At 52.0% G+C, this 18,347-nt stretch overlaps 10 protein-coding genes across 10 annotated transcripts; 3 read left to right on the top strand and 7 right to left on the bottom strand.

The window, feature by feature from the left end:
* Window positions 1-472: 472 nt before the first annotated feature.
* PUMCH_004574 (uncharacterized protein) lies at window positions 473-2,989 on the bottom strand (the record flags this gene model as incomplete). Its single annotated transcript, XM_063023505.1, has 1 exon — window positions 473-2,989. One exon carries the CDS (start codon window positions 2,987-2,989, stop codon window positions 473-475), a length of 2,517 nt encoding a protein of 838 aa, XP_062879575.1.
* A 503-nt stretch (window positions 2,990-3,492) lies between these two features.
* Window positions 3,493-5,535, bottom strand: PUMCH_004575 (uncharacterized protein; the record flags this gene model as incomplete). The annotated part of the gene is made up of 1 exon (XM_063023506.1): window positions 3,493-5,535. One exon carries the CDS (start codon window positions 5,533-5,535, stop codon window positions 3,493-3,495), a length of 2,043 nt encoding a protein of 680 aa, XP_062879576.1.
* Window positions 5,536-6,647: 1,112 nt separating this feature from the next.
* On the top strand, window positions 6,648-8,312 carry PUMCH_004576 (uncharacterized protein; the record flags this gene model as incomplete). Its single annotated transcript, XM_063023507.1, has 1 exon — window positions 6,648-8,312. The coding sequence occupies one exon, from the start codon at window positions 6,648-6,650 to the stop codon at window positions 8,310-8,312; it is 1,665 nt and encodes a 554-aa protein (XP_062879577.1).
* An 870-nt stretch (window positions 8,313-9,182) lies between these two features.
* Window positions 9,183-9,884, top strand: PUMCH_004577 (uncharacterized protein; the record flags this gene model as incomplete). Its single annotated transcript, XM_063023508.1, has 1 exon — window positions 9,183-9,884. The coding sequence occupies one exon, from the start codon at window positions 9,183-9,185 to the stop codon at window positions 9,882-9,884; it is 702 nt and encodes a 233-aa protein (XP_062879578.1).
* A 157-nt stretch (window positions 9,885-10,041) lies between these two features.
* Window positions 10,042-14,253, top strand: PUMCH_004578 (uncharacterized protein; the record flags this gene model as incomplete). Its single annotated transcript, XM_063023511.1, has 1 exon — window positions 10,042-14,253. One exon carries the CDS (start codon window positions 10,042-10,044, stop codon window positions 14,251-14,253), a length of 4,212 nt encoding a protein of 1,403 aa, XP_062879579.1.
* PUMCH_004579 (uncharacterized protein) lies at window positions 10,495-11,373 on the bottom strand (the record flags this gene model as incomplete). The annotated part of the gene is made up of 1 exon (XM_063023509.1): window positions 10,495-11,373. One exon carries the CDS (start codon window positions 11,371-11,373, stop codon window positions 10,495-10,497), a length of 879 nt encoding a protein of 292 aa, XP_062879580.1.
* On the bottom strand, window positions 12,396-12,989 carry PUMCH_004580 (uncharacterized protein; the record flags this gene model as incomplete). Its single annotated transcript, XM_063023510.1, has 1 exon — window positions 12,396-12,989. The coding sequence occupies one exon, from the start codon at window positions 12,987-12,989 to the stop codon at window positions 12,396-12,398; it is 594 nt and encodes a 197-aa protein (XP_062879581.1).
* A 259-nt stretch (window positions 14,254-14,512) lies between the features above and the next one.
* Window positions 14,513-14,887, bottom strand: PUMCH_004581 (uncharacterized protein; the record flags this gene model as incomplete). Its single annotated transcript, XM_063023512.1, has 1 exon — window positions 14,513-14,887. One exon carries the CDS (start codon window positions 14,885-14,887, stop codon window positions 14,513-14,515), a length of 375 nt encoding a protein of 124 aa, XP_062879582.1.
* A 270-nt stretch (window positions 14,888-15,157) lies between these two features.
* Window positions 15,158-15,685, bottom strand: PUMCH_004582 (uncharacterized protein; the record flags this gene model as incomplete). Its single annotated transcript, XM_063023513.1, has 1 exon — window positions 15,158-15,685. The coding sequence occupies one exon, from the start codon at window positions 15,683-15,685 to the stop codon at window positions 15,158-15,160; it is 528 nt and encodes a 175-aa protein (XP_062879583.1).
* A 541-nt stretch (window positions 15,686-16,226) lies between these two features.
* On the bottom strand, window positions 16,227-17,045 carry PUMCH_004583 (uncharacterized protein; the record flags this gene model as incomplete). Its single annotated transcript, XM_063023514.1, has 1 exon — window positions 16,227-17,045. One exon carries the CDS (start codon window positions 17,043-17,045, stop codon window positions 16,227-16,229), a length of 819 nt encoding a protein of 272 aa, XP_062879584.1.
* Window positions 17,046-18,347: the final 1,302 nt, after the last annotated feature.

Here is an 18,347-nt window from a genome sequence, read left to right on the forward strand (position 1 = left end):
ACCGGGAGGTGGAGGGGGCGGGCAGACGCACTGGTTGCGAGCCCCGAAGTTTCATTTCAGGTTTCGGTTTCAGGGGCTTTTTCAAAGTGCGTCGTTTTATCCGTGGAAATAACGTGCGGGTTGCTTGGTGGGGGATGGGTGGGGGTGTGTAAAATCTGGATGGGTGCGGTGTATTGGAAATAGTGGAATGAAATTTGGAAAATTGGAATTTCGGATATTTTGGAGAAGTTGAAGAAATTGGAGAATTTCGTTTGGCGGCCGTACGTTCTCTTTTGGTGCGGTTGTTGTTCCTGTCTAGTTTGATCTGTAGACCATCTCTAGAAACATATAGTAAGGTGATTAATTTTGATTAATATGTACATTCTATTTTTCTTTTCGCTTCTTCTTTCTCTCTCGCTTTCCTCTTTTATTATAAATACAATTCGTCTGCTCGAGGCCTATCAGTAAACTGGACTTGCAAGAAAGACTAAACTTAATGGGAAATGTACTGGAACGCAAACGAAACGTCTTGATGCTCGGTCTCGTTTCTCAACAACATATCCTCATTATCCTTGAGCGCATCGTGGTTCAAGTGGTTCCATGTAGTAGCGTCTCCATACAACATGGCTGGAGCCTTCTTCACCTGGCCCTGGCCAGGAACACACCGCTTGCAGTTGTAGGTGTCGTGCGTGTCGCACTCGGTGTCTCGGCGATACTGGAAGAGAAGCTTGAGCATGTCGCCGCTGAAGATCCGCTCCACGTTCTCCTTCTCATCGACCACACACGACGAAAGCGACATCTTCATCGACTGCCGCTGGAAGATCTTCTCCTCGATCGTGCCGGTGCACATGAATCTGTAGATGAAGCAGTCCTTCTTCTGGCCGTCTCTCCACACTCGGGCGAGCGCCTGCTGGTCGGCGGCGGGATTCCAGTCGGGATCCATCAACACCAACCGGTTGGCGCCAATGAGATTGATACCACATCCGCCAGCTTTGGAGGAAAGGAGAAAGATGAACTCGCGCCCGTTGGGGTCATTGAACCTGTCCACAAACTTCTGGCGCTTGTTGATGTTCATTGTACCATCGAGTCTTATGGATCCAAACCGCTCGTTGAAACACATTTGCTCGATCAAGTCGAGCGTTTTGGTGTAGTTTGAGATGACCACGATCTTGTCGTCCGTTTCGTTCCGTATCTTGTGGAGGAACCTCTCTAGAATGGCGAACTTAGACCCAAACCACGTCTGGATCTCCCGTCCTCGGCCACCCCACAGACTTTCGTAGTTGTCTGGGATGAGAGGGCCGGCGCCCGGAATCTCTTTCTCGATCTTGAGCAAGTCGGGATGTGTACAGAGCTTTTTGAGGGTATCAATTGCTTTCAAGGGTTGCGACTTCACAACGGACTTGCTTGCCTCTGACGTGATGAAATGCTCGTAGATGCTTCTTTGGAAGTCTGTGAGTCCAACGTAGACCACATACTCGTATTTGACCGGGAGATACTTCGACAAAATGTCGTTTGTACGTCTGATGATGAACTTAGACACAAGGCCAGACATCTCCGCCAACTTGGCGTCACCACGCTCGATTTCCTTGTCGGTCGCGAGCGCGTCTCTGCCCTTGAGAATCACGTTCTCGTAGTTCTTTCTAAACTCGTTTCTCGTGCCGAGGTATCCCGGATTGGCGAAGTTAAGAAGAGAAAAGTACTCCGAGAGGTCGTTTTGGATGGGCGTACCACTGAGAATGACACGCCGCTCGCAGCGCAACGCATTCAAGGCGGTGAACGTCAACGAGTCTCCGTTTTTGAGTCTATGGCCTTCATCTGCCAAGAGAAGACCAACCTCTGTTCCCGCCAATTTGTCGACATTTCTACGCAAAGTCTCGTACGACACAATCAACACCGGGCGAACAATGTTGCGGCCCGTGGCCACCGACCACTGCTGGAGCGCCTGGCCCAAGTCTGCAGCTTTCGTCGATTTCCCGTCGGCCGCCAACGGCGTGAGAACGCCCTCGCCCAACCACTTGATGATTTCGTTGGCCCAGTTGCGCACTAACGAGGACGGACACACAATGATACACTTCTCGATGGTCTTCTTTCCCCGCGGAGATTGCCGTAGGAGCGTCCACATCAAGGCTATGCACTGAAGAGTCTTTCCGAGCCCCATCTCGTCGGCCATGATGCAGCCTTTGGCACGAGGATCCTCGAGGCCAGCAGTACATCTGTACAAGAACTTGACACCTGCAACCTGATGCGGGCGCAAGACCTTGGCTAGTTTGGGATCGATCACCACTGGCACATTGGGGTACTTGGCGGACGCATCCTTGTCCTTGCAGATGCCCAAGATCTCGGCCAACGACTTGTGATGCTTGTGCTTGGCCTTTTTGTGCGCCGGCTCGTCGTCGCCTTCCAGAGGCGAGGAGCTTCTTTGTTCCTTGGTTTCTTTCAGCTCGTCTACAGGTTCTTCTATAGACGGAATAACATCTACGGTAGGATCATACAACACAATGGCGAACTCGGACGTAGGGTCGTGGAGCGGCCGGGGCGGTAGAACCACCTTCCGTCTGGTTCCTAGTGGCGGTGGAACAAACTGCGGGTTGAACTGCTCCTTCATGGCGTTATCTTGCGCAAACGGCACGCTGAACAGTTTCCGGAGACTGTCTTCACTGCGGTGCATGTTGTCTCCCTGTAACTTTGCCCGGGGCAAAAGCGCACCCCTTCGTTTTTGTCTTACGAGTTGGCCTTCGCCATCGATGCCAAAATCCGCGTCTGCGCCGGCTGAAAACCCGCCCTCTACATTCTCGTCCCCATCGACGTAAATTTTCTTCCCCAGACGGGCCTTTCTGTCAAGTGCTGCGTACGCATCTGTACGCGTTCTGTTTCCTTGAACAAACGGAACACGGAACGGTTTGGCGAGCCGACTGGCCGAGTCAGTGACTTTCGGGGGTCGATTTTCCTTTGCTACGCCTGCGCCGGAGCCGAGCGGCGTGGTGAATCCCTTGAGAGGCTTTCTTTTCATGAGATTTCGGGAAAAGTAGGTTAGTTATGGTGAAATATGGGGTAACGCGTGAGAGGTAAATAGTGGCGATAAGGGTAGGGTGGAGTTGCGGAGGAGATGTTGCCACAAATATGGAAAAATGGATATTGATAAAGATTTACTATTCTTCAGAGGTATAGTTGGTAGATCTTGGATTCGGAGTTAGAGCTCATCTCATCGCATCTCATCGCATCGCATCTCATCTCACCCCATCGCATCTCATCTTATTGGATTCGGAGGAATTCCGGATTTGTCAAAAACAGAAATATATCGTTTAAATTCATTATGTATTCAAATTGCTAACCTAGCTCAGCAACGCTGGCATAAATGCTGTATTCAACCTACGCTTCAACCTCCATTCTACACTAAGCTCACCAGATTGGAGATGATGGTTGTCCCGATTTTCCTCGTATTATACCTAATATACTCCTGATACATGCCCATTATATATCACACCGCTCACAAACAATGCCCGTCGCCCGCAATTAAACATGCTTGTCCATCCCCTCGAAAAGATCCTGGTACATCGGGATCGATTTCAAGTCCTGCAATTCGAGCGGCATGCTGTCGCTGTCGAAGTTGGACCGCTGAGAGTCGGAGATGTAGCTGTCTGGCTGCAAACCATTGTCGTTACCCATTGACAATCCAAATTCTTCGTCCTCTTCTGGCACAAACGACCCAATGGAGGGCGGCTTGTAGAACGTCCGTTCCGAGGCGGAAGCCGGTGTTCTCACGGGCGCCAGTCGCGGCGAACTGTCGTGGTATATGGAAGTCTTGAGCTGCGGCAAGTGCAGATGTTGAGGATGGTCTTTGGAGACCATGTTGGAATGAGCCTGGGAGTGCGACCGGGAAAGCGACGATGTTCGGCGCAACAGCAGCGCCCTGGGTGGTGGAACTGCCGAGTCGACATTGCTGGGAACGGCCACCATTCCGTTTCCATAGATTCCGTTGCCTCTGAAGCTAGTATTATGACTGCCACTATCCTCGTCACTGAGAAACATCATCAGGTTGCTGTCATTGAGCACTGCCGACAGAGAGTTGTATGAAGGAAAGTTGAATTCGTCGGTGGAGTTATTGCCTGATAACAGGAATGGAGGGAATGCGGCAGAGCTGGGTGTCTTCAGGAACGTATGTTGATTCATTTGCGGCGTCTCAAATAGATTTTGTTTGCTAGTATTTGAAGATGTTGATGCTAATGACAACACACTCTCTGGTCGCCTCAATTTCGGATTCAGATTGTAGCCAATAGTGAACGATGAGCTCGGTTTGAGTGGATGTGGATGTTGCGTGGAGATGGGAGTTCCAGGCCCACCATTATGATGCCCATTGTAGGACCCCAAAGTACTGATATGCAACTGCAGATTGACCCTAGAGTTGACATTGAATGCTGGTGCTGTAGCTGGTGCCGGAGCTTGGGATGGCGCTGGCGCTAGAGAAACCAACCCTAGACCCGAAGCGTTGTGATTCTGAGATGGACCCTGGTTGTGAGCCTGGTTTTGAACTTGGTTCTGGCTCTGAATGTGGCTCTGCGTTGGAGGCTGACTGAGGTTTTGGTGTTGGCCCTGGCTATGAGGTTGACTGTGGTTGTGGGATTGCGTGTGATGCTGGTTGTGATACGTGATTCCATGGAGCAGTTGCAGCCGGGGCGGATATATGGGGTAGTGCGGTTTCGTATCCAGAGTTTTCTTGTGGGTAGTTTCGTGCGGAAGACTATCAAAGGGCCTGTCTGGAATCGGCAGCAAGGGCAACGACTTGTCGTCATCGAAAGAGGTGGAGCCCACGAGCGGGAACAATGGAAACATGTTTTCCATGGCGTCGAGCTCCGCGTCGGACGGCGAATTGGTCATGAAGTTCATGTTCGCAAAGGGCGCCGCAGGTCCCGCCCGTCCCTCTTGCAGAAGGGGAACAGAGTCCAACGACAGGTTTGCGCGCAGCTCGTCGGTGATTCCCGGAATGCCAGGCACAATCTTAGCGCCGTCGAGGTCTTCCAGCTTGATGAAGTAGTCCAAAAGACCTTGTTCTGACTCGAGATGCGCGCTCATGTCGTCATACAAGAAGTCCGGCCCGGAGTTCGAGGTTGCCGCTTGCGGAGTCACAGAGACGCCGCTATACGTTCCGTTTGGAGGCGGCGCACTGGAAAAGTGGCCATTTGGAGGAGTCGTGGTAGAAGCAACCGAAGTCACCGAAGAAGGGGCTACAGACACAGGCTCTGCAGACGCAGAAGGCGAGGCATCGGTCCTCTTCTTGGTTTGCGACTTTTTATCCTTACCAGGACATGTACAGTGTGAGTTTTTATGACAAAGACAGGATGCTAGATGAGTCCCCGGCGCCTTCCCCTTCTTTCCACAGTTGCACGACGAATGGGTGTTTTTCAACTTGCGCTGCTCGCGACAATGTGGACACTGCGACGCGGGCCGGCCCTTGGGTTTGATCATGGTAAGAGGTTTATCTGTGTGAGTACACGAACTGACTCTGTGGCCGCGGATACATCGTTCACAGGCGTACTTGACGCCGTTGAGGAGCACCATTGATATGAATAGATATAGCAGGGGGTTTTTCGTGACCGATTTGGGGTGTTACCGGCCAAATGCACTGGAATTAGAGCCTACAGCAATAAGGTCCAACAAAAGACGACTGCGACAGCCAAAAACCGCCGGAAAAAACGCCGCTAAGGTAAAGTTGTGCACGCGCAACACGCAGCACGCAATAAATAGATAGAACCGGCGTCCAGTACTCGTCTAGCGCAGATTTCAAAGACGCTCCAACAGGAACTAGCACAGATCAGCGACGATCGGGGAAAAAGTGGTACCGACCGAACCGCAGAAACAAAACTAAGACAATAGGCACGGTTTCAGGCCCACAGGAGCATCGACTCTCGAGATCGAGACCGAGATAGGTGCGAGCGAGAAAAACGCCGAAAAGTGGACCAAAAAGAGTCGCAAAAAGATGCGGGAAACACCAAACGGAACAGAAACACTTCCGGCAGAAGATCAGCTACGTCGACAGAACGCTCGACAGGGTTATGGCGCTGAGAAATCGAAATATAGCTGAATCAGGAACTGATGGAAGTAGGAAAAAGGAGGTCGTGCACAACACACGAAATATCTCCAATAACCAGCGCGTATGCAGTATTTGACATCTGTCTGCAGTACATTACCAGCTCCCAGACATATTCTCACAGAAGAAAGCGATGGGGACCACAATTGGACCGATCGATATTTTCCGCAAGATTTTTTTGGTGAGGTGTTGACGAAAATTACAGAAAAAAGTGGGAACGGGGGTGCCGGAGATAAGAAAAACCCGTGCACCACGCCAATTCCATGTAAATCTGGCACCGCCATCGAAAACGGCAAAACCTCCCGGGTTGGGGTGGCTGCGGACTGCAGACAGGCCAGGCATCATCTCGCAAAGTGTGGGGTGCAATTACAGATCTGGGGGTCCAATCGGGATGTATAAGAAGGTCATATTTTCGCCGTGGGGGAGAAACTACCAAAAAACTTTTTTGTTGTTCAGATTTGGCAGTCGTGCGCAGACAAACGGCCCCGAAACGGAGATTCTAAGCAGCACGCACCTTTAGCCGACACACATTCCCGTTCGTAAATCGAACTATCGCCAACTCTATTTACGAACCCTAAGTGAAATGTTGACCTACGACGAGGTCAGTGCCCACAACACCAAAACCGACTGCTGGGTCATTATCCACGACAAGGTCTATGACGTGACGTCGTTTTTGGGAGAACATCCTGGCGGATCTGCGATCATATTGAAGTATGCGGGAAAAGATGCCACCAAAGCGTTCGATCCAATTCATCCCGGCGACACTTTGACGAAGTATTTGGCCAAGGAGTGTCATCTTGGACCTGTGGACCCGGCCCTGAAGCCAAAAAAGGTGAAGAAGCCGAAGAAGGCGAAGGAGGAACAGAAGCAGGCAGGACAGGAGAAAACCGCGAAAACAGAAGACGTAGTTTCAGAATTTGACGTCGAGTATGATGAACAAGAGGGCAAAGAAGCGTTTGGCGAGAGGGCAGCAAATACTCAATCTAAGAACGAAGAAAGTGACAACTATGAGTACGACTACGACGACGACGACGAACTCACCGAAGAGGACAAAGCGCGCCAGCAAAACAAAAAAAACATGCCCAACATCTCCCACATCTACAACCTCCACGACTTCGAGTACGTGGCCAAACACACGATGGAGAAAACCGCCTGGGCGTACTACTCGTCGGGCGCCGACGACGAGATCGCGTTGCGCAACAACCACTTGGCCTACCAGCGCGTCTTCTTCAACCCCAAGGTGCTCATCGACGTGCGCAACATCGACTTGTCCGTCTCGATGCTAGGCGCCAAGACGTCAGTTCCATTTTACATCACTGCCACTGCTTTAGGCAAACTAGGCCATCCAGACGGCGAGAAAGTGCTCACGCGCGCGGCCGCGCACCAAGACGTGGTGCAGATGATCCCGACGCTTGCGTCGTGCTCGTTTGACGAGATTATGGACGAGGCCGACGGCAAGCAGACGCAGTGGTTCCAGCTCTACGTCAACTCGGACCGCCAGATCACCAAGCAGATCGTGCAGCACGCCGAGAAGCGCGGCGTCAAGGGTTTTTTCATCACGGTCGACGCGCCGCAGCTCGGGCGCCGTGAAAAGGACATGAGATCGAAACATATCGAGGATCTTTCGCATGTTCAGGGTGACGGCGAAGGTGTGGACCGTGACCAGGGCGTAGCACGGGCAATCTCGTCGTTCATCGATGCGGGCCTCCAGTGGAGCGACCTCGAGTGGTTCCGCTCCATCACAGACCAGCCAATCGTGCTCAAAGGTGTTCAGAGCGTCGCCGATGCACTCAAGGCGATTGACTATGGCGTAGATGGCATCGTGCTCTCCAACCACGGCGGACGCCAGTTGGACCTGGTCAAGGCGCCCATCGAGCTCTTGGCCGAGCTCAACCCGGTGTTGCGGCAGCGCGGGTTGCTTGGAAAACTCGAAGTTTTCATTGATGGCGGTGTGAGAAGAGGTAGTGATATCATTAAGGCGATAGCGCTCGGCGCCAGCGGCGTCGGGATTGGACGGCCGTTCTTGTATGCGATGTCGACGTACGGCGAGGACGGTGTGTCGAAGGCGATCCAGATTTTGAAGGACGAAATGGTGATGAACATGCGTCTTTTGGGTGCGCCTTCGATGGCGCATTTGAACGAGTCGTTTGTGGACACGTCTGCGTTGGGCCGGCCCAATGTGGACGACCGGCTCTTTACGTCCGTTTACGAGCCGTTGGCGTCGCCGCCGTTTAAGAGTAAGTTGTAGTTTGAGCTGGTTTGGTTTAGTTTGAATTGGCTGCAAATTACTGCATATAACACTATGAAACATGATTGGTAGTGGTATCTATCTCTCTGCGCTACGTCGTATTAGATCCAAGTATGACTGAATGTATACATGTATTAGAGTATTGAGAAGATATTCTGTAGAAAATCTTTTGTTTTTGTTTCAGTTTAGCCCTAAAACATGGGCCTCTCTAACACCCAATAGTGCTGGTGTACGGGTGTCTTCCATCTCCGAACAAACCCCGAACAAACCCCGAATCCAACCGCTGCGGCCCAGAAAAATTATAGAATTCTCAATCTTCACTGAACAAAATTCATACTTTGCCTTTTTTCCGCGCGAAGCGGCCTTCTCGGTCGTGTATTCTGTCGTATATTGTCGTATATTATGCGCCAGTGTTTTCTGCCAGAATCCGATTTTTGCCGCTCAAAAACGACACGGCCCCGAAAAGACGAAACATTCCAACAAAATTAGTCTATTTGAAACCTTGAAACTTTGATTTTTTGTGGAATTTTGTGTAACTAAAAGAGGTGTTGATACGTGAAGTGCATATAAGCGAAAAATCGCATCACGTGACTCCATTCCTACACATAACCTCCGATTTTGTTTGAGGAATCAAGACACGCTACCGCTATCATACCCAAAGTTTCTGTTTAGACGACGAAAACGAGCTTCCGGCGAACAGCAAAGGAGCCATAGTTTTGCTTACATAATCGAGCGCCTGCATAGTCCCGCTCAGCGTTTCCTGATCCGGAAATATACCGCCGTTCTCGCTTTTCTCCAGTATACATCTCCCTTGAGTTTCCGTCAACAGACGCGAAAAACCCCATTTCATCGCCGCTGATCACGCCTGCCATGGTGTTGAGCTACGATGTCGGAACGTATGTGATTTTTTCTTTTTTTTGCGGGCTTCTAGGTCGTTTTCTGGTGGATTTTGGGGGTTTTAACGAACAATGCGTTTTTTACCCAAAAGCATGTGAAATTGATCGAAAAAAGTCCAAAGTATGGATTCTCCGTATGGGGTTTACCCGCTGTGGCCTTTTTCCGGTCCGAAAAAGGTTGATTTTGGTCGTTTTCGGTGCTCTTTTCTGTTTTGTCATGCCTCTCACAAAACACACGCAAAACGAGCCAAAAACGGCCCGTTTTCAGCGGAAACTCTCACCAGTACCACAAAAATACGCACGCAATACCCCCTGCTCCCTTTTCCCCCTTTTTCTCCGATTTCTACCTCATTTTCCCGACTTTTTAGCCATTCCACCTCTTCTCCCTACTAACCCACAGCCGGTGCTGGTTGCCAGACGACAAACTCGGCTGGATCGGCGTCACGGTCCAGTCCAACACCCAGAAAGACGCCAAGCACGTGTTGCAGCTCGTGGCCGAGGCCGACGAATCACAGACATTCACCGTAGAAACAGACAACTTCAACGACGACAACGGCAAGTTGCCGCCCTTGCGCAACCCGCCGATCCTCGAGGCCGCCGAGGACTTGACGTCGTTGTCGTACCTAAACGAGCCCGCCGTGTTGCACGCCATAAAAGTGCGTTATGCTCAGCTTAATATCTACACCTATTCCGGTATCGTGTTAATTGCCACGAATCCGTTCCAGAAAGTAGACCAGCTTTACTCGCCCGACATCATTCAGGCTTATGCCGGCAAGAGACGCGGAGAATTGGAGCCGCATCTTTTTGCGATTGCCGAGGATGCGTACCGCTGCATGAAGTTGGAAAACCAGAACCAAACGATCGTAGTCAGCGGAGAATCCGGCGCGGGCAAGACCGTGTCCGCCAAGTACATCATGCGGTACTTTGCGTCTGTAGAAAAAACGCACGACGGCGAGCCTGCGTTGGCGGGTTCAGATCACAAGGCCGACATGTCAGATGTGGAAAAACAGATCTTGGCCACCAACCCCATCACAGAGGCCTTCGGTAACGCCAAGACCACGCGTAACGACAACTCGTCGCGGTTCGGCAAGTACTTGGAGATCTTGTTCGACAAGAGCCGCTCCATTATCGGTGCCAATGTGCGCACGTACTTGTTGGAGCGGTCCAGGCTCGTGTTCCAGCCGCTGAACGAGAGGAACTACCACATTTTCTACCAGATGTTGGCCGGCATGTCTGAGGACCAGAAGGCGGCCTTGAGCTTGTCTTCTGCCGAGGACTTCAAGTACTTAAACCAGGGAGGTGCCACTACAATCCCCGGCGTCGACGACTCGCTGGACTTCCAGCTCACCAACGACTCGTTGGCGCTCATCGGCATCGACGAGTCGTGCCAGAGCGAGATCTACAAGATCTTGGCCGCGTTGCTCCACATCGGTAACATCGACATCGCCGCCACCCGCAACGACGCGCAGTTGTCCTCCGACGAGCCCAACTTGGTCAAGGCATGTGCGCTTTTGGGCATCGACGCGGGCTCGTTCGCAAAGTGGTGTGTCAAGAAACAGATCACCACGCGTTCGGAAAAGATCATCACCAACTTGAACCACCAGCAAGCGCTCGTGGCCAGAGACTCGTTTGCCAAATATATTTATTCTGCGTTGTTCGACTGGCTCGTGGACTACATCAACGCGGACCTCTGTCCGCCGCAGGTGAAGGAGAACATCAACTCGTTCATTGGAGTGCTTGATATCTACGGATTCGAGCACTTCGAGAAGAACTCGTTCGAGCAGTTCTGCATCAACTACGCCAACGAGAAGTTGCAGCAGGAGTTCAACCAGCACGTGTTCAAGTTGGAGCAGGAAGAGTACGTCAAGGAGGAGATCGAGTGGCTGTTCATAGACTTTGCCGACAACCAGCCCTGCATCAACCTTATCGAGAACCGCATGGGTGTGTTGGCCTTGTTGGACGAGGAGTCCCGTTTGCCGGCCGGTAACGACGCCTCCTGGATCGAAAAGATGTACCAGAACCTCGACAAGCCGCCCACCAACAAGGTGTTCAAGAAGCCCAGATTTGGCCAGACCAAGTTCGTCATCAGCCACTACGCGTTGGACGTGACCTACGACATGGACGGCTTCATCGAGAAAAACAGAGACACCGTCGGCGAGGGCCATCTCGAGGTCTTGAAGACCGCCGAAAACGAGATGTTGCAGAGCATCTTGTCTGTCATCGAAAAGAACGCCAGCCAGCTCGAGACCGCGGCACCTGCCGCCAACGCGCGCAAATCGATCGCGCTGAAGAAGCCCACGTTGGGCTCGCTCTTCAAAAACTCCTTGATCGAGTTGATGACCACCATCAACTCCACCAACGCCCACTACATCAGATGCATCAAGCCCAACGAACAGAAGAAGGCCTGGGAGTTCGACTCCCTCATGGTCTTGTCCCAGTTGCGTGCGTGTGGTGTTTTGGAGACGATTCGTATCTCTTGTGCGGGTTTCCCCACTAGATGGACCTACGAGGAGTTTGCCGACAGATACCACATTCTCGTGCCCTCGGACGACTGGATCAAGGTCATGTGCGGCGGCGACCAGAAGGACGTCATGGGCTTGTGCAAACAGATCCTTGCCTCTGCCGTCGACGAGACTCAGAAGTACCAGTTGGGTAACACCAAGATCTTCTTCAAGGCCGGTATGTTGGCCCACTTCGAGAAGTTGAGATCGCAAAAGCTCCACGACGCGGCCGTTATGATCCAAAAGAACTTGCGCAAGATCTACTACCGCAAGCAGTACTTGCAAATCAGAGAATCGTTGGTCAAGCTGCAAGCGTTATTCCGTGGCCACATCACCAGAGCTGCTATCCAACGAGAGAAGGAGACCGCGGCCGCGCTCCGCCTACAGACCGCCGCCAGAGCCATCAACGCGCGCCGCAACTTCCGCAACGCGCAGACGGCCATTCTTTTCATCCAGAGAACGTTCCGTGGCCGCATGGCCAGAAAGCACTTGGACGAGATGCGTGTGGAGCGCTCGGCGCTTGTGTTGCAGAAACATGCCCGAGGCAGAGCTGTGCGCAAGGAGTTTGCCGAAAAGAGAAGCGCCGCCGTTGTTTTGCAGTCGTACATTCGCCGGAAGTTGGCCGTGAAACAGCTCCTGCAGCTCAAGGAGGAGGCTAAGTCCGTCAACCACTTGACCGAGGTTTCCTACAAGTTGGAGAACAAGGTGATCGAGCTCACGCAGTCCTTAACTGGAAAGATCCAGGAGAACAAGAGTTTGACGGCTGAAATCAGCAAGTTGAGCGATCTCTTGGCCCAATCGTCCGCAGCCACAGACGCCCTTGTTGCACGCGAAGCCGAGGCCAAGGCCCTCACCGCCACCTCCACCGCCGCCCAACAGGTGGAAATCGCCCAGTTGGACCGCGAGTTGGCGGCCATCAAGGCAGAGTACCAGGCCGCGGAGTTGAAGATCGAGGAGCTCACCAAGGAACAGGCCGAGTTGAGAAGCGAGGTGCAACGCAACATCGAGGAGCTCACCGCTGCCAAGGAGGCCCTCGTCAAACGCGACACCATCGAGATCGACTTGAAGGCGCACATTGAGCAGCTCAAGCAGGAGCTTGCAACGCTCCACGCGCAGCAAAAGGTCGCGTTGAGCACCAAGACACGCGCGGCCAGCAGCAAGCGCCACAGCAGCGCGGCCGCCGGCTTCGCCGCCGGCGTTTCTGCCGGCTCGTTCGACCACCAGCGCCCCGTGTCTGTCATTGCCGTTTCGAACGAAGACAACACCGACATCGAGAGCATCAACGACGAGCTCTTCCAGCTCTTGCGCAACTCGCGCAACTTGCACCGCGAGATCATCGAGGGCTTGTTGAAGGGGCTCAAGATCCCACCAGCAGGTGTCGCGGCCGATCTTACCCGAAAGGAGGTGTTGTTCCCAGCGCGGATCATCATCATCATCATCTCGGACATGTGGCGGATCGGCTTGACGAAGGAGAGCGAGGAGTTCTTGGGCGAGGTGTTGGCTGCGATCCAGCAGATTGTCTCTACACTCAAAGACGAGGAGGTGGTGCCCAACGGTGCGTTCTGGCTCTCCAACACGCACGAGTTGTACTCGTTCGTGGCGTACGCGCAGCAGACGATCATCGGCAACGACGCGCTGTTGCACGAGATGAGCCAGGAGGAGTTTGACGAGTACTTGAAGCTCGTGGAGGTGGTCAAGGAGGACTTCGAGCTGTTGCTGTACAACATCTACAACATGTGGATGAAGAAGATGGAGAAGGACTTGGAGAAGAAGGCCATCTCCGCGGTGGTGATCTCGCAGTCGTTGCCGGGCTTCATGGCGCCCGACAGTTCTCCCTTTTTGGCCAAGGTGTTCTCGCAGGGCGTCCAATATAAGATGGACGACATTCTCCTGTTCTTCAACTCGGTGTACTGGTCGCTCAAGTCGTACTTCATCGAGGAGGAGGTGTTGAAGGCGGTGATCATCGAGTTGCTCCGCTTCGTCGACGCGTTGTGTTTCAACGACTTGATCATGCGCAGAAACTTCCTCTCGTGGAAGCGTGGGCTCCAGTTGAACTACAACGTCACTCGTCTCGAGGAATGGTGCAAGGGCCACGACATCCACGAGGGTTCCGTGTACTTGTGCCACTTGCTCCAGGCCGCCAAGCTCTTGCAGCTCCGCAAGAACACCATGGAGGACATCGAGATCATCTACGAGATCTGCTACCTGTTGAAGCCCACGCAGACACAGAAGTTGATCTCGCAGTACTACGTGGCCGAGTACGAGACGCCCATCTCGCCGGAGGTGTTGCAGGCGGTGGCCGACAAGGTGAAGAGCACGGACGGGTCCAACGACGACTTGTTCGAGCCCATTTCGGAGGGCCACTTCGACGACCCGTTCCAGAACGTGGCGCTCCGTCCGTTCGTGCGCGTGGAGGCGTATGTGCCCGCGTGGTTGAGTTTGCCTGTGATTCGGCGGGTCGTGGAGTTGGTGGCCAAGAATGCGTCTGCGCAAGAGTCGGACCAAGAGAAACTTTCTGCCGCCGAGACCAACGGGCTGGCCTAATTAATTGAGTTGACTTTGATACCAGTAATAAATATAGTATGAGATACCGCTGCAGCGACAATACACTTAATAACAGTAACCACCCAATTAATGACCTATCCATAGACAATTTCTCTATAAACACCTATACATTCCTTATCTATGTGTATCTTATTCTCACTTTACTTTCATAATCATGTATTCTACTGCTACATCCTATTGCCTGCTTAGTTTTCGTTCTCCAACAAAATCAACCCCCCTCGCTTCGTTTAACTCCGTTCTACTTCGTTTTTTCGGCCTCCGCCACCGTCCTCGTCACCATCTGCAACGCGTGCAACCCCTGGTTCTGGAACTCGTCGTCCAAGAGCTTATAGATGAGCCTATGTCTGGCAGGCATGTTTTTGCCCACAAACGAGTCGCTGACGACCTCCAAGCGGAAATGCAGCTCCTGCACGTTTTCGGCGTCTTGCATGGACCGGTGGTGGCGGTGTTTGTGGCTGTCGTTGGTGACCACGAGCCGTTTTGGCGCCAAAGACGCTGAGATTTTGGCGATGATCAGTTCCTCGATCGGGCCGGTGTTTTCGGACGAACGGACGACAGACATGGAGCGGGCGACTTTCCAGAACGGGTGTGCTAGTCTCAGGCCACGGAGCATCGGGTGTGGGCCAATTGCGTAGTGGAGAAGAGTGGTTGGAAAATTTCACTAGAGAGGGTGGAAAATATGGAGAAAGTGGGTTGATACTGCAGGACAACGGCATTTGGCGATAGCGTCCATTTTGTGTTTTTGGTTTTTTTTTCGGTGGTGTTTGTTTGGTCTCGCAACGCTGGCGCGGAAGAGACAGCCGTGGATGGGTTTTGAAGATTCGGGAAAGTGGCCCGAATCGGGCCAAAACGTATCGCAGCGGCGCCCAATTTGCGCCAGACCTTACCGCGTGCGCACGCGCTGCGTCTTCTGCCGCTTTTCCGCCTTTGCCTGGCGCTTGCTGACCGTTTCGGGCTCGTTTTCTGCCACAACGGGTGCAGCCTTCAGTTTGCCGAAAAACGACCGCGCCAACGCGCTAACTTTCCACGCAACGTAGCCCGGAATCACCGCATAAAGCCACCACACCTTGTTGGAGCCAAATACCACCATAAGCACCGCACAGAGCCATGTAGTGTAGATGGTATCGAACATGTACTCAAACAAGCCTGGGCCCTTGATCTCGGCGCCGCTGCGCGCCAACTTTTGGTGGCCGTTCTCGACAACGTACCGCGGTCTGCCGCTACTCTCCAAAACGTACTGGCACCCGAAAGAGGGCAACGAGAGGAGGAAATAGGGCCAGAAACGGGCCGGTCTTTTGAGGCCGAAAATGGCGACAAGCGCGAGCAAATTGACCACGAGCGCGATTAAGTGGAGTTCCTTAAGCGTCTGTGCGTTCGCCTGGGCGATTTTCTTGCTGCTTTGGGACGCCATGGTTGTGTTTTGGGAAGAAGTAGAGGTATGGGGAGGGAGAGTGAAAAATCCGGGGAAACGAGCGGGAAGGTGATTTTTTTGAGTGGGAAATTGGTTCGTGAGATTAGGTGTTTAGTTGCGGTATATAAATGGTAGGGTTTGCTGGAATTATGTGGCTGTTTTGGGAGAGTTGGTTACTATATAATGCTGAACAGATGAATAGGTCCAATTGGAACAGTAGAAGTGATTTTGAAGTAGAACTTCGGGTGGAAAATTCACAGACCTTTGAGGAAGTTGTTCATTGACGCTGAATGGTGTTGGCTTGTGTTGGCTGTGGTTGACTGTAGTTCTGTAATTGACTTTGGTTAACTGTTGTCTCCAGTACTCAAGACTGTCTGTTCTATGCATCGTGAACAGCAACAAAACATCAACAATCACAACAAAAACTTGTCATCCACTATCCTCATCAAGAACCTTCCAAATCCGTTCCAGCCAGACTCTCAAAGAGCTAACACCTCCACTCAAACACAGTTAATCACCTTTATCTTTATCTCTGTCTTCCCTACTGGGTCTTTTTAGTAAGCTGCACGGGAGTGGGAAGCAGATCCGTGATTGCCGCCACAATACCCTTGAATTGCACGCTGTACAACTGCAACAACGCCGGCGGAACCACCGGGTGGCTCAACAACGCCGACACCCGCGCATCCAACTGCGCCAATATCGTCTTGGTGTGCGCCGAGTGGACATAGCGCAACTTCAAAAACATCGCCACGGCCACCATGAGCGCCGCCTGGACCACCACATACACTGGATCACGGAAGATCTTGAACAAAAGCGTGGGCACGGCCCACAAAAAGTCGTACAACAAAAACACCTCGTTCATCGCGGCAAAGTACAACGCCTGCTGATTATAGTTGGCCGAAATGTATGTGATTCGGTCGCTCCAGGCTGCCTGGGTCGCAATGGGAATAGGCATCACCTCCAAGAGATGCGACTGGCAGTAGGCCATGACATGAAAAAACGAGAAGATGGCATACGAATAGAGCGCCTTCAGCCACGGCCCCAATTTGTAGCTGGCCACGGCCAACACTACGGCAAATACAAAGTACTGGACGTTTTCGTCGTGAAGCAGCTGCACCTTCACCGCCGAGCGCCGGAAAAAACCCAGCTGTTTGACCACAATGCCGTACGCCACCAACTCCGCGCCGAGCACGGCTCGGTAGAGGAAAATCGTCCATGGGCGGCTGAAAAACGACACCACTTGGAGTAGAACAAAGAGAAAAACGCTCAAAAAGTGGCCCAAGAACCAGAAAAACTGGGGCAGCCGCACGAGCGTGGAGAGCTTGGCGGGGAGAGGCACGGTTTTTTTGGCGGGAGCCATGTTGGCAGAGAAGAAATGAGTTTTGGTTGGATTTGGGGGTTGGCTGCAAAGGAAATGTCACTGAATGCTTCTGCTTGAATGCAGTACCAGCAAAACCACATGGAATCAGAGCAATTTAGGAAGAAGGGATGAGATAAGGGGTTGTTTTGTATTTTCTACGATTTAGAATGTGAGCTTGAAATTAAAGGGTGATTTTGGTTGGGTGGGAATGCGGTTGGGTGGCGGTGGCTGGAGATGTACTGAATAGCAGTTGTGCTTCCCAGAATCCATAGTTAATGACGTCAGCCTCGAAATGACTTCATAACTGTGTTTTTGAGTGAAATGAGATTGATTTCGAATCTGGTGGCATCGTTTTGATGTGCTTGAAAGTGCTTTCCACATACTTTATTGGTCTCACAATGTATTCCAATTACTTCCAACAACTTAACAACTTTTCCAGCGAACAAATTAACAAACAATAAATTCCGCCCAATCAAATCATCACTCGCCCTAACACACACCCTACCTATACTTTCCCCCGTCACATTCACTAATTTCTCCCATCGGCCATTGTGAAACATGCGTACTGCAGACAAGCGTTTGAGATTGCTAAACCTGAAACCTCCGTGAATTGATCGCTGCCTCCACCATTCCTCCTTATTCTTCCTTTTCCCTCCGTTTCCCCTCAACACACCATCCCCGAAAATGGATTTCTGCTTCTTTCTCATTGGATGTATGTACGCTGCACAATGGCCTATTTACCCTACTAACGTCAGTCAAGGAATTTAACAAGGAATTAGCCGACGGCGGCAAAGTGGCCTGTTATTGTAATAGATGTCACAACCAGTCTGCGTTCGCGGTGCGGACGTCGAATTGGGTGACTCTTTTCTTCATTCCGGTGATTCCGTTTGGTTTTCTGAAAAGAATCCGCTGCAATATCTGTGGTGCTTCCGGAAAGTTGGACGATAAGGCGCTTTCGTTGTTGGCGCAGGGTCAGCCGGTGGCGATAATGGGGTAGCGGGAGTCGCTGGTCGATGTGGACGTGCTTAGAGTGTTACGGGGTTGATCTACTGGCTGCAAATCAGTGCATTGTTCGCAACAGGATTACGCGACGGCGGCGCGGAAAGACGGTCCTGAGACAAAAGGTGACAAAAAGTGACTTCGAAAGTCATTGATGTTCCTGTGGTAATATTTGGCCTGCGTTTGCATACCCATCATCGATCCTGATCCAGACGATGTCTGCAAATCCATTTCCCAGCAGTTCCCGCTTCACATTTTTTTAACTATTTAATACAGCCATTTCCTCGCGAAATAGTCCCTTCC

The sequence above is a fragment of the Australozyma saopauloensis genome, chromosome 6 (assembly GCF_035610405.1).
Source record: "Australozyma saopauloensis chromosome 6, complete sequence".
Classification (NCBI taxonomy): domain Eukaryota; kingdom Fungi; phylum Ascomycota; class Pichiomycetes; order Serinales; family Metschnikowiaceae; genus Australozyma; species Australozyma saopauloensis.